General features: G+C 36.6%; 1 protein-coding gene across 1 annotated transcript; it reads right to left on the reverse strand.

The window, feature by feature from the left end:
- Window positions 1-678: 678 nt before the first annotated feature.
- Window positions 679-1,490, reverse strand: LOC108969973. Its single transcript, XM_018935033.1, has 3 exons — window positions 1,337-1,490; window positions 1,116-1,272; window positions 679-1,051 (listed from the first exon to the last, which is right to left on the reverse strand). Exons 1-3 carry the CDS (start codon window positions 1,464-1,466, stop codon window positions 679-681), a joined length of 660 nt encoding a protein of 219 aa, XP_018790578.1. The 5' UTR covers window positions 1,467-1,490.
- Window positions 1,491-14,636: the final 13,146 nt, after the last annotated feature.

Below are 14,636 nucleotides of genomic sequence, written 5' to 3' on the forward strand. Positions count from 1 at the left end.
AACAATGAACCTACCAGAAGCAGAAAATCTTCCACGTAGTGCGATAAAATTCCCATTTTATTATGTGGGAGATGCTGCTTTTCCGTTGACAAAACATTTGATGAGGTCATATCCGGGAAAGTGTTTGGAAGCAAACAAAGACCACTTCAATAAATGTTTATCCAGAGCGCGGGTTACAATTGAAAATACTTTTGGCATTTTAGTGGCTAGATGGCGAGTTCTCAATAATTCTTTGGATATGTTTCCCGAAAATGCCAATACCATAGTTAGAGCTACATTAATTTTACATAATTTTGTAAAGTTCCATAATGCCGAATTCTATTGTCCCAACAACTTCGTTGACCACGTAAATGAAAGYGGCATTCTAATTGAAGGGCAGTGGAGACAATTTGTAGCGCCATTACATCAGAGTACGATATTATCAACCGCTAACGCAAGACGAAGTGCTTTTGATACCCGAGATCTTCTTAAAAATTATCTCTTCTTTAATAAATAAGTAAATAATTCAATAAATGTATTATAAAAGAAATATGTCGGTTCTACGTAACCTGTATGGATTTGTATTCCTCAAAATTGTTTGCGCTGAAATAACAAAAACAACAACTACAAAATAAATAAATAACTTTGTACTTTTTTTTATATATTTGAAATGAATGGGCTTTTATTTAAAATGATAACTTATTTTGTACGATTCACCAAAAATTGGTGGAATGTTTGTGAAATTTGGAGTTGTAACTCCGACATCTCCGAGCTATTTAAATTAGCTACCTGCGCCTGCTTGGCAAGGCTTTCAAAAAATAATTGGATTGCGGATCTCTCCGTGCCACCGACTAATATTTCCTCGGCTAACGTTGTCACTCTTTGAAAGTCTCTATTCGAGCTTTCAAGTAATTCCTCAATTTTACGTTTCCGTCCAGTCTGTGTCTGTGTCTGCGTCTGCGGTGATTGAGGAAAAATATTTAGATTAACACTGCTAYAGGCGGATTCACCGAAGTCGCTGAGGAAKGAGTCGTCACCTTCAGTCGTTACGGTGCCATAATTGCCTTGTGTGCTGAAAATGCATATATAATAAATAATACAATTATACAAATAAAACAAGATTATACAAAACCTACTTCATGTTGTCCATTTCAACGTCCTTTAAAAATTTTAAGCTCTCCATCCACTTCCACTTTTTGTGTGGCGAATACACGCCGCTTCCTGATGGTCTCTTTTTTATATCTTTGTAAAATTTATCCCGTAGGGTCTGCAAACGGGCCTTTAGTTTCTCACCTAAAAACATTCAAAACATGAATAAATAAAAATTTTCTGTTAGGTTATAAAATTAAAGATTTACGTGGAGTATGTAATTTATCCGATAACTCCTGAAATTTGGCGTCCCTCAGGTAGCTATTTTTATAGTTCCTATGACTTTTGTCATAGAGGAACCGGTTTTCGCTCACAAACTCAATCAATTGTTCTTCCATTTTTTTTATCACTTTTGTTTATTTTCACTGAACAGCTGAGCGCAATTTAAAATGTTGCCGGACTTTGCTCAAAAATTAATTGTTTGAATGTTGTCAGCACTGCCTCTGCGCAGAGAAATTCAAATTTCACATGCCGTGCAGATCTGCATTGAGGTGCAGAATTTGAACTGTGAAATCAGTACAAATTTTTTTTCTGCACGCAGAATTCTGCACATGTAATTCCGGCATAAGTCACACATTATTCCCGTCCTCGTAAACATATGTATATGGTGCAGTGGCATGGACGATGACAACAACTGATGAGTCGACGTTATGAGTTTTCTTTTCTTTGCACATTGGCAACGGCGAATATCGCAGTCGACATTGTCATGGTAATTCAAGCGAATTCAAAGACAGCGGCTACACGGTATAGGTCAAGTCGTCCGAATGGACGAAAACATTCCAGCTCAGAAAGAATTCGCGGCAGTACCTACCGGGAGAAGCAGAGAAAGATTTCCAGAAAACCTGACGCAGTTGTAAGCTCGGCTGTAACCACGTAAGCGGTGTCTACGCTAATAAAGTGAAGATGCTATTATTCCACACATTAAAAAATCACCGTTTCCAGTTCTTCAGCTCCGAGATAATTTTTTTTCGTCAGTACTTGCTCTTATATTAGTTGCTAGTCAAGTATAACACAGCCCAGAACGCAATTTGCTTCTTTGAATTTATCAACTGATTCTAGGTAATTTGGGCGCGTTGAATTCAAATCAGCTCAAGTTTTCACGATATAGCTTTTTTATTTCTTTTTCAGGTCATAAGCTAACTGGAGGGTATAAAAAAGCTATATAATGAAAACTAGAGCTGATAGCGACAGAGTCCGTTGTGGTTTAACGTGATTACCTGCCAGCGAAGGCCTAACCCCACGGTGCTTTCTATTGCTAGAATGACRTAGATCAATACAATGTGTTGATCAGCGTCCCAAAGCATAAGTGCATGCACCTGCACCAGACTCTGGAGAACCAAAGCATGAGTGCTGCCACATACACTTATACTTTGGTTCCAATTGCTAGGGAAGCCGCCTTTGTCGGGTTCGAAGCCGACCTAAAACCTCTGCCGTACTCTGGATCCGGCACCCGGCCGTAATGCGACTCCACATTGGGCAAATGCCCTGCCTGTATTTATGTTTAAACCACAGCCACCACGAATCTCCCCAAAGGGCCAAACCATGAGCAGATTTTAGTTACCTCCAAGGGCTAACTGCTCCCCGTGGTACCATGTCTTTGGTATGACTTTTGTAACTTTTGGCTACTACCAGTTTGAGTTCATAGTAATCCCAACTGATGTAACTTGAACAACAAATGCCTTTATATTAGGAATTAATATAAAAACTAGAATATCATTTCAAGCTGAGTATTATAGTACTTTGTTACATTAGACCATGCTGACATTTAAAACAGATCTGTTTGTCAGACATAGTGCATGTGGATTTTAGTCGCCTCTTAGGACAGGCATGCCTTACCATGGGTATATTCGGTTCCATAATCTTCTTCAACACCTTCCCTGAATTGAATGTAAATGTTCATTACAAATGGTTTGAGTCATGTTAATCTCTTCTTTAAGGTCGCCATGTAAAAACATCCATTTGGTAAACAGTAAGGTTATATTTCACCGCGAGAGCGAGTAAAAAATTAATCGAAGTATACCGTACAACTGGTGCGAATGCATCATAATCGATGTGCTGCTTCTGGTTGAATCTCTTCACCACAAGTCTAGCTTTATAACGCACAGGATTTACCTTTCTCTTAAAAACCCATTTTGATGGAATAGCTTTATTTCCTACAGGTAGGGCTGATAGTTCCCAGGTACTATTGATATTATGAGATTAAATTTCTTCACTGACTTTCTGACTTTCTTTTTCTTGACTTGGCATCGGTTCTTCAACAGTGTTTGGATCTGATGTAAACATATTCAGTTATGCAGATATTATAATTTGGTCGTAACATATTCTGCAATCGCTCAGAACGATGGGCTTCTTCCTGATCCAAATCTGCAATTTCTTCTTCCTCAATCATTGATTCTTGGCTCTCGTTTGTATAGTAGTGGCTATTACCTGAAGTTGCATCACTGCAGTCTTCTGCTGATAATTCTTCCACCCAATCCACCCCTAAATTGGCAACTGAAGTTGGCTCAGGTAGCCATAAATTAACTGTAATTGTCTTTACATCTCTATCTGGAGGATTTTGATTAATATGATTTTCAATAAAAACTATTTCGAAGCTAACGATAATATTCTTTGATTCAGTGCTGCAGCTTACAGAAATATATCCTCGAGATATACATAGGTTTTAACTTATTGCGAATTTCTTTGGCTACGTGAATTATTGTCTTACAACCAAAGTCTTTTTATAGACCACAACTCTTCCGGACCCACATTGTTACCGCAGTTACCTCACCTTCAGCTCAGAATATATATGCATCTAGCAGCAAGCATCTGATTTTTTTCTGTTATTGTCAGATTTAGCCTCTCTGCAACGCCATTCTGTTCAGTGGTGTAGGTTTTTTGATGAATAATGCCATGTTTCGTAAGATATTTGTGAAACACTTCATTGACATATTCGCACCCATTATTCGTTCGGAGGACTTTAATATATTTCGAATATTGATTCTCCACCATTGCCTTGAATTTTACAAATTCATCGAATATTGGTGCTTTTGACTTAATCGGAATAGCAAAAACTTTTTTTGAATAGTTGTTACCAAACGCGCGCACCAGAAAGGGAGTTAACATTTAATGGACCCACTACATCGCTATGTATTATGTATTAGTTCCAAATGTTCACTGTGTGACGCTCGGGTCTGCTTGCCTTTTATCCAAATCACACGTTTTTCGTTTCCATTTGCTGTCATGTTGACACCTCCGATACGTTTTGGACCTCTGTGACGCTTTCCCGACAGACATGATTTAAACGCATATGCCATAAATTATAGCTTGCAACTCCCATCGCTGCATTATCTTGTTGTACACAATTCCATAAGTTGTTTGTCCTCGTTTAATATTTTGCACCAATTGCCTTTAAAGAGAAGCTCTTTTCCATTGTCTGTCATTCGACTCACTGAAAGTAGATTTGCACATAGCCTACGAACTTACTCAGCATTTTTGATAGTTGCACTGACATTCGTATATTTACCAGCCAGGGAGAGTGCATTCAACATTAATTTTGTTATTGTCAATGACAAATACTCTCCTTTTTCTCGTGCGTTTTCTGTTTATCATGCACTCGTTGCATTTAGGTTTTTTGCCTTTATGTAGCATTTTCACCACCTTGTTTTGCATAAAATTTTGCTTCTTTCAAAAGCACAGTGTCTACTGTGAGTATTTTCTTGGAGTTTTCGGCAGCGAGCACTAGCGCTTGAAACTCAATGGGCAACCCAGCTAACATGCGTTTAGTTCGTCATCAATTTTTAGACCTGCAAACATACTCTTACATATTCTCGCAGTCTGACAGATTAAGTTGTACCAATTGCTTGCGCGTCAAACCTTTATCCTCATAGGCTTCCATTGGCGCTTCTCATGTGTCTTTAGCTGATGTTTTATCCGCAAAGTGACCAACATTATTTCGCCCCACAAACATCGTGATTTCTGCTAGTGTTTTTTGTTTTAGCATCACAATCAGATTCGGTTGTAGTGACAGGCAAACCATTCTGGACCATTTTCCAGTGACCTTTTATGACCAAATACGATTTTGCCTGGCATTTCCAGACATCAAAATTTTCACGACCGCGAAGTCGTTCGACGGATACTGAAAAACGTGCGACATTATTTAAATCGCAAAATATATTGTAAAACAAAAGTCAATCGATTTAATTAACGCACAGAACTTTTTTTATCCGAATTTATTTATTGATGGGTTATACATATTAACTTTGTGTGGCAAAGACAAACGCGTGTTCACTTGGTCATGGTAACGGAAGAAGAACGTTTATTATAGAAGTGAACTTAACTTCTATTCATAATGACATTTGTACGTCTAGGGAATATACAAGTACAATGTGTTTCGTAAGCTTGTAAATATAAAATGTTTATTCTCAACAGTATGTAAATCTGTAAGTAAGCGGTAATGCTATTTTTTAAATTTGACATTATTGAATTGAAATTAATTCTTCAAAGAAATTTTCAAGAGAATGGCAAAGAAACCACTGACCTGCAAACATATAAAAGCATAAAAACCATTAGCGCAAACTTCGGTTGTAAGAGATTGAATAAATTTATTTCATTTGAAAAGGCGAGCGCACGTACATGCATACCTATGTATGTATGTCGTCACCTGAAGTGCAGCATAACGTAACATCACTTTTCGTATGTTTACAGAAGAAGCAAAAAACCTTATAAAAAGAAAACCACTTGAGATCTTAAAACACAATTTTCAAATCTGAATTATCATTAAGCTATAAGTATATTTTAGAAAAAAAAAAATAAGGAAAAAATTAAGCAAATTTTATGGTAGGTGTCTTACGATATTTTGAATTTCTGAAACAAAATAACGTATGATCAATCTAAACTTGTATAAAAATTAAAAATTTGAATATTAACGCTTTTTCAATTTTAAATAAAAACATTTGCAAGTTTTTTATATTTAATATTATTTTATTATTAATACAATTATGTACATACATACTAGAAAAAAGTTAAAATATTTCGAGCTTAAACATAGGATAATGTTTAATTATTATTTATTAAACAATTAATTATTGAAAAGGTATATTATCATAAAAGTAACATTCTGCTGAAATCAAAGTTTCTAGGTCCTACAGATGTTGCCATTTCTTCTTAGTTATTGTTAAACTTTGTGTGTGCAAAAAATTAGGCTGCTGAATTCCTAAAAAAGCACTGGTCTGAACACTCGGAAAACCTCACTCACTTTGACTTCATACCGGATCTCTTGGATCATGGAGTCGCTAAACCATATACCGAGAGAGATTTGGATGGGAAGCAGCCGTTGGAGAAGGGAACCATGAGCTTCTTCACGGATGGGTCAAAGCTTGTGAGGAAGGTTGGTGGAGGGGTGAAGAGCTCTCTATTAACTTCCTAACTATTGCAGTGTCTTCCAGGCTGAGATTGGAGCCATTAAGGTACTACAAGATTTACTATTCTGGAGTGCAGCCTCCTTCAGAGAAGTAACCATCCACTCATATAGCAGAGCGACAAATCTATCCTTGAACTTATTAACAATGAGAGAATTCAAAGCTGATCGAAGACTTAACCTCGCTACCAATAGCATCGACTGTCAGTCTACAGCCGAATCGCAGGAAACTGTAAAGATCATGAGCTGGCAAGAAGAGTCACCCTAGAACCGCTTTCGGTAGAATGGGAGCGGATCTGTGCTCCCATATCCTCCTCTATTAATGAATAGCTGGGCGTCGCGGAAGATTGGTCGCCGCTGGACCACCATTAGAACACGTGCTGTCGCAAAAGGCACAAGATCGTTTGCAAGAGATCTCGTGATATCTTTGCCCTCAGTAAGGCTATACTTTCGCTAGTTTTGGGGCTTGTAACACACTTTCTTTTCTATGATCTTACAAAGGACTATATATGTACATATATGGAGTAATCCACGTTCGATCTTTGATCAGCCATGTAGCCAAACCTAACCAAGGCACATTGAATATAATCCCTAAAAATAAACATAAAGAATAAATGAAGGCTAGCTTCGATATATAAAAAAACACTCTGTTATATTTACATACGTTATTTTGTTAAACGAAATCAAGCACTTGATTATACATTTTTTTTTCTGAATTTTTAATATAGCTTGGGTATTTTTTATCGCAAAATCTTAAAATTTGTGACACATATGTACTATGATGTTGTGAATCATAATCAGTAAGAAACTCAATTTTGAATTTTTTGATGATATGTTATTTTGCATTTCAGGTGATGATATATTCTTTGAGGATCGAAACAAATTCGTCAAGAAATTACGGTTGATAGAATTCAATGTGCAGACAATTTTCAAAGCTTAACAATTAGAATTGTAAAGAAATATTGGAGGGATGCAGAAAGTAAACGCATTTGATTTACAGCAGTTATTTATTGACGCATCTCTCGCAAATTTACTGATATTTTCAACATAAAGTCCTCATATTCAGTATTTGGAGGCTTGAAAAAATATAGTCAAATTTAGGCCAATGTTAAGTAATGTCTAATTTATCTACTGTTAGTCGAAAGAATCTATGGAAATTAATATAGAAGTAAGCATATCCATATAAAAAGTACAAGTATTCGAATAACTTTAAAAATTATTTCATATGCAACAATTTATATGAATTTCATCTGTTTATGATTATTTGCCAAACACTTCACCTACTGATCCAATCGGTGAAATAGTTATTTTTTATAAAAGGCAATTATCGGTTCCTCACATAATTAAGAAAGCAATTGGTGACTTATTCTTGAAGAAGAAAAATGGAAATGGTTATAAAGGGAACCAGACAAATTGATAACGGGCGATACTCTAACATATGGATAAAGAGTAAAAAAATATTTTTGTGCTCCGAATTTAACACCAATCTGCAAATAACACGGAAAAAAAGTGCGCCATTTAAGTTTCTGATTTATATTAAGTAAAAGTGGATAATACTATTAAGAAAGAAATTATACAGGGTTCTATCAGTAAGAGTCGGATAACTCAAAGAGACATCATACTTTTGGAAGTGTTAAAGTTAAACATTTTTGACACTATAGATATATCCATATATCCGTTTTACCATTGCAGTACTTGAGGGACATAGAATAAGGAAAAGTAAAATAAGTAATTGGCAATTGTAACATAAATACATAAATGAAGAAGAATATTTAATATTGTGTTTAAGGTTTTTATATTGTAATATACCATTCCACTCTCCTAGGGTAAAACAAGTAACGGCGCCAATTTTATGCCTTTTAAACTTTTAATTTATAAAATTTATTACACAACAGAATAAGTGAGTGTATTCCTGTTCAGAGACCATGAATCCACACCAACACGTAAATATCCTTCTCGTTTGTTCTGCAAATTGTGTTGTGCACGTGCCGGTGATTGAACTTGGCTGCGAAAGTGTGAAAAATTGTCAAGAACCATAATTCTGTACACATTTTACATTGGCTGCATTTCATGTGTTCACATGCCTATGAGCGTAATGTCTATCTAGTGTGAGAGTAGTGTGTGAGTGCTGTAGGCAGGGACGGGGGGATTATTAAGCGGAAAATTTTGGTAAGTGAAAAAAATTTGTAAGTGTAATCCGTGCGGAAAGTAGTATAATTTGTAATCGCACCATTACTTGAATAAGGTTTCATTGTAACTTTTTATATGCAATTTTTAAAGAATTTAAAAAGAAATCTTTAGATACTATTTAACAGCATTTAAAGATACTTTTATTCAAAGTTCAAACTATGGGTTCTTATTCCTTACTGGCGAAGAAACCGCTTACGCGGTTAAAGCCGAGTTAAAAACAGCGCGACAGTCGTTTCTTCTTTTCGCAAGCTGGTGCCAATTGTTCCAAGGGTCTTTCTCCACCTGGTCACTCCAACGGAGTGGAGTCCTTCCTTATTCTTCCCTTATGCTTCCCCCGGCGGGTCCAACGTCGAATACTGTACCACCAATACCAATTGTTCCAAGCGATTCCAGGTCCTTCTCCACCTGGTTCTTCCAACGGAGTGAAGGTCTTACTCTTCCTCTGCTTTCCCCCGCCTGAAAGAGCGTCGAATACTTTCAGAGATGGAGAGTTTTCGTTCATTTAGACGACATAGCAGCTGTCTTTTAAATTGGTGAAATATGTCAATGTCATCGTATATCTCATACATCTCATCGTCTCTTTGAATGCGATATTTGCTGTGGCCAGCGCGCAAAGTACCATACATCTTCCGCAGAACCTTTCTCTGGAAAACTCACTACGTTAACTCATCAGATGTTGTCATAGTCCATGCCTCTGCACCATATAGCAGGACGGGAATAATGAGTGACTTATAGTTTTATTCTTGTTCGTCGAGACAGGGCTTTACTTCTCAATTGCCTACTTGGTTCGAAGTAGCACCTGTTGGCAAGAGATGTTCGAAGCTGATGTTGTTGTTGTTAGTTCCACGATAGATGAATTTATCTACAAATTAGAAGTTATGACAGTCAGCAGTGACGTTGGTTCCTGTTCTTCTGTTCTACTTATCAGTTCTTCGCCAGCGTGTTTGATTAGTTTGGCCGGCAATACTTCGGCCTCACCGCTTTGTTGCTCTTTGGACGGGAAATTGCTAATCAAACATCTTCATGGTTGGGCAATTGAATGTCTGCTTCATCATCATCGATTGGGGAATCGGGTTCGACATCTCCTGGTGTTATACTTTCACTGCTGTTCAGCAGGCTGGAGGAAGTGCTTCCTCCATAATTTTAATATGCTCTGGGTATCGGTTACTAGATCACATTTGGCGGTTTTATCAGAGTATGCTCCGGTCTTGAAATTTTCTGTTTGTGGCCGCATTTTTTCATAGAATTTTCGAGTATGTCCCCTGTCGGTAAGCTTGTCAAGCTCTTCATACTCACGCTATTCGGTCTGTTTCTTTTTCTGTCTGCAAATGCATCTCGCTTCCCTCTTAAGCTCTCGGTATCTATCCCATCCTACACGTGTTGTGACCGATCATAAAGTTGTGTAGTAGGCAGTCTGTATTCTCTCCACTGCAAGACGGCACTACTAATCGTACCAGCACTTCTTTTGCATTTTTTGAAAGCCAATAAACGAATGGTTTCCTTTGCAGCTGTACGTAAGGAGCTTGAAATACCGCCCCACAGTTCTTTTATATCGAATTGTTGACGAGTGCGTCTACAGGRTGGCTGATGAATTTTGCTACAGTAAGAAACTCAAATAATTTTGTGGAGTTTCTGGATATCAGCATATTGGGAAATTTTCGTCACAATTCTGTCATAACAGGTTGGGCTRTGTGAGGAGCTGCACCATCTTGCTGAAACCACACAGAGTTGAAAGAAATTCTCATTCGGCGTAATTCTGGATAGAAAAACTCTCTCAACGTAACGGTCAATGTAACGGTCTCCAGTAACCGTAACGGTGTGACCGTTTTCTTCGAAGAAGTAGGGCCCGACAATGCAGCGTGATGAAACTGCACACCACACTGTGACACAAAGTGGATGCAATTCCGTCTAATGGAGTATCTGTGGGTTGGAAGCACTCCATATTAGACAATTTTGTTTGTTTATGTTGCCGTTTAAATCGAAATGGCCCTCGTCAGACATGAAAAGACAATTCAACATGTTTCCATCCTCTTCCACCATTTGAAGCATGGCGATGCACATGTGACAACGCTTTTTCCAATCGTCTAAACATAGAGGTTTTATAGACCCTTTCCGGAATGGCCTTCAGCTCTCGCGTCGGATTTGTTTTGATGTCTACAATTGAGTCAAAGCGTGTTACCCGAAGTGGATATTTCCGTGTGGAGAAAGGTAAAAGTCACAAAACTTAACGCAAATACGTTGATTTAAATTTTAAAATTTGACAAACACGACTAAGGTCGACTGACATAAAAAGCTGCTGTGAGAACACTGATTGACAAGTCACTAATTTTCGCATCATAATTAAGGACAGTTGTACCAACTTAGGAAAGAAATTTACCGGTTTTCCATATAAGCTGGAGATAAGAGAGAGAAGTGAAGAAATCCCGATACATTCTTAATAGGGTGCATAGCTCACAGACTGAGCGGCATATTCGGTAAAAAGTTCGCAATAGGAACTGCGGTCCACATATTCGGTATCTGGGAGCTTAAATTTTATTGGTCCGATTTGAAAAATGTTGATAACAAGGTGGCACACCTCAAAGGCACTAGTCTCGCAAAATTTAATCCGGGTATATTGATAAATTATTATTTTGTATACGTGTTATTGGACAGAGGTATGTACATACATATATCTTGTGCAATATTTTTAGTCTACAAGTCCAAAACTTCTTCGACGGCTTTGATGCACACGTTTTTAACGACTGTATTATATTTGTTACATTCTGCTACTACTTTGATATCTCAAAAGACGCTACTAATAAAACTAAACGCAAATTTCATGTACCGTTATATATTACAGCCGATATACTAGAAAGGCTCGTTTCGTAAAATAATAAGTTTTTTGGAACATATTTTGTTTGGCGCCCTATCGATGAGGGAAGATCAGAAACAGCATTTTCCGCATATGTTAATGCTTCACTATCAAAACGGTAAAAATGCAGTTCAAACAAAGCTATAATTATGCGATATGTACATAAATGTCGATCAAACGCCAATGCCAAAATTGTTTTGCTAAATTTATTTTCCCAAGATAGTGAAGGCTCTATCCAAAAATATAATACCATCTCTGAAGTTAATTTTTTTTATTGATTCGAACACCATTTTGAGAAAATCCGATATCTTTCAAACAGGATTTCGCCTAGTTTAAGAACAGTTTGTAGTGTAGTGTAGTTGCCTGTGGAGCAAACGAATTTTTGAACAGAGTTGACGTCATCTAGGCTGGCTTTGTATTTTTGTATTTCACTGAGAAGACAAAATGTTTAAAAACTATATAATTTTTTGTCTTTCAAATTACAAGCAATTTAAACTTTTGTTTTTCATCATTCTGGAAACGTATGATTTTCCTAGAAGAGATTCCAATATGAACCGGATTTATCTGCGTTGTAAATTTGTACTGAACATAGTCCAATTTCCTGTACTTTAACTTATAGTTAGTTTAGAGCAGCTCAACTAGTTCCGGTCGCATCAATAACTTTTACTCTGAGATTGAAATTAGTCGAATTCTATGACGCCTTTTAAAGTTTTGTGGCCAACCATCCCTGGCAATACACATTGAACTGTCTTGCTTAACTCCTTAGCATTTTCTTTTAAAACAATCCGTTAGTGTATTTTTAATAAATTTTAAATTTTGTTTTTCTCTTTTTCCAACTCCACAAATTATAGACTTCATCTTCTTCTTCTCAATTGGCGTAGACACCGCTTATGCGATTATAGCCGAGTTAACAACAGCGCGCCAACCGTTTCTTCTTTTTGCTACGTGGCGCCAATTGGGTATTCCACGCGTAGCCAGGTCCTTCCCCACCTGGTACTTCCAACGCAGTGGAGGTCTTCCTCTTCCTCTGCTTCCCCCGGCGGATACAGCGTCGAATACTTTCAGAGCTGGAGTGTTTTCGTCCATTCGGACAACATGACCTAGCCAGCGTAGCCGCCGTCTTTTAATTCGCTCAACTATGACAATGTCGTCATATATCTCGTACAGCTCATCATTCCATCGAATGCAATATTCGCCGTAGCCAACGCGCAAAGGACCATAAATCTTTCGCAGAATTTTCCTTTCGAAAACTCGCAACGTCGACTCATCAGTTGTTGTCATCGTGCAAGCCTCTGCACCATATAGCAAGACGGGACTTATTAGTGACTTGGTTTTTGTTCGTCGAGAGAGGACTTTGCTTCTCAATTACCTACTCAGTCCGAAGTAGCACCTGTTGGCAAGAGTTAGCCTGCGTTGCATGGATGTTACTTTGAAGGCAATGAAATAAGTCTGGATGATGATTCAAAAATTTTTGTTCTATTTATAACTTCCCGATACTTTCTCGGGTTGAATCGGATCAGTAACTCTGTTTGGTAACCCCATATACCAAATCGAAAGATTTTCGTACTTTCAGCTGACTTAACACCGCAAATATGTGAATTATATTAAATTGATAGAATGCGGTTTTCTAATAATGGAAATGGTTTTAATTATATAAATCCAATGGCTTCAAACAACCTCACAAAAAATAGTCTAATGGTGTTAAATCACAACTTCCTGGAGGCCATTTAATGTCACAATTTCTTTAAATAATCGAATCTCCAAACTTTACTAGCAATAATTCGGTTGTTGCACATGCTGCATGGCACAGCGTTGCAACCAGATGCTTCTAAGGTCAACTTCTTCCAATTGCGACCATAAAAGTTAGTTATCATCAATCTATACTGCTCTCCATTGACTTTATATCACTTATATTTGATAATAAAATTTAATAATTTGTAAACAATGTTCTTGCGTGTGTCTTTCCATACGAAAATTGTAAATATTACTCAATGCAATAAAAGGAAATTACAAATTATGACATATAGTATTAAAAATGGCCGAAACGAGACTTAGAAATCATATCATCCAATTAGAAACGCCGATATATATTTTTACTTGAGAAAAATATTTTCTGAAGTACATAATAACAAATTGTATTGGTGCAGCATTACAGTATACATTATAACCATTACAAATGTTGATGTAATAGCTCAATCAATCCTCTTCTATATGCATAAATACAAACTAAAAGTCAATTATCATTTTAAATCACTTACAGCGAAATATTGATAACAAACACATTCTCGATACTCTGGGGGCATTGGCCTTTTACCATTTCAACATATTGCCTTCTACTTTCGTTGAAAGTTTTACACCGCTTTACTGAGAAATTGCGAAACAAATTAACAACCTTCATACATACTGGTATATAGTAGACATGCTTACATATATTATACATAGTCATATTAATATTTTAATACAATCAGCCAATATAACTACATTACAACGGGTCGTTTTTTCTATGTAATCGCGCATGAGGGAAATGTTCTACAAATCATTCTGAACAACTTTGCATAAGAGACTATGCGTCCAATTCGAGCCAGCGATTTTTAAGGAAAAATTTAAAAAATATCAGAATAATCGAAGGTATGGAAGATATGTGATATATATTGGCTGATTCAGACAAACAATCATGAGAATATGAAAATGTACCTATGCATTAAATTTCATTCGGATATCTCAAAACGCCAAATATTCCCGTCCCTTCTCCCTGTAAATCTACTCTCTCTAACCTATATACATACATGTGTATATAATTAGATAAAAAAAAATATTAATATATTTGTACTATGCATATAATTGTAAGCAACAAAATTCTAGTTGTTTATTGAGACTCTACCACTACTTTTCCAAGTGTAATAGTAAAAAGGCGTTCAAATGAGTCAAAGTCTCATATTTCATTTACAGTTATATATAAAAACTTACAATTGATTAATTTCGCTAACAAATTAAATTAACTTTTCTTGTGTAAATTTGTTTTCTACAGATATGTAAAATATGACATTAATTGATTAATTTGATTAAAAT

The sequence above is a fragment of the Bactrocera latifrons genome, unplaced genomic scaffold (genome assembly GCF_001853355.1).
Source record: "Bactrocera latifrons isolate USDA-ARS-PBARC rearing strain unplaced genomic scaffold, ASM185335v1 scaffold_272, whole genome shotgun sequence".
Classification (NCBI taxonomy): domain Eukaryota; kingdom Metazoa; phylum Arthropoda; class Insecta; order Diptera; family Tephritidae; genus Bactrocera; species Bactrocera latifrons.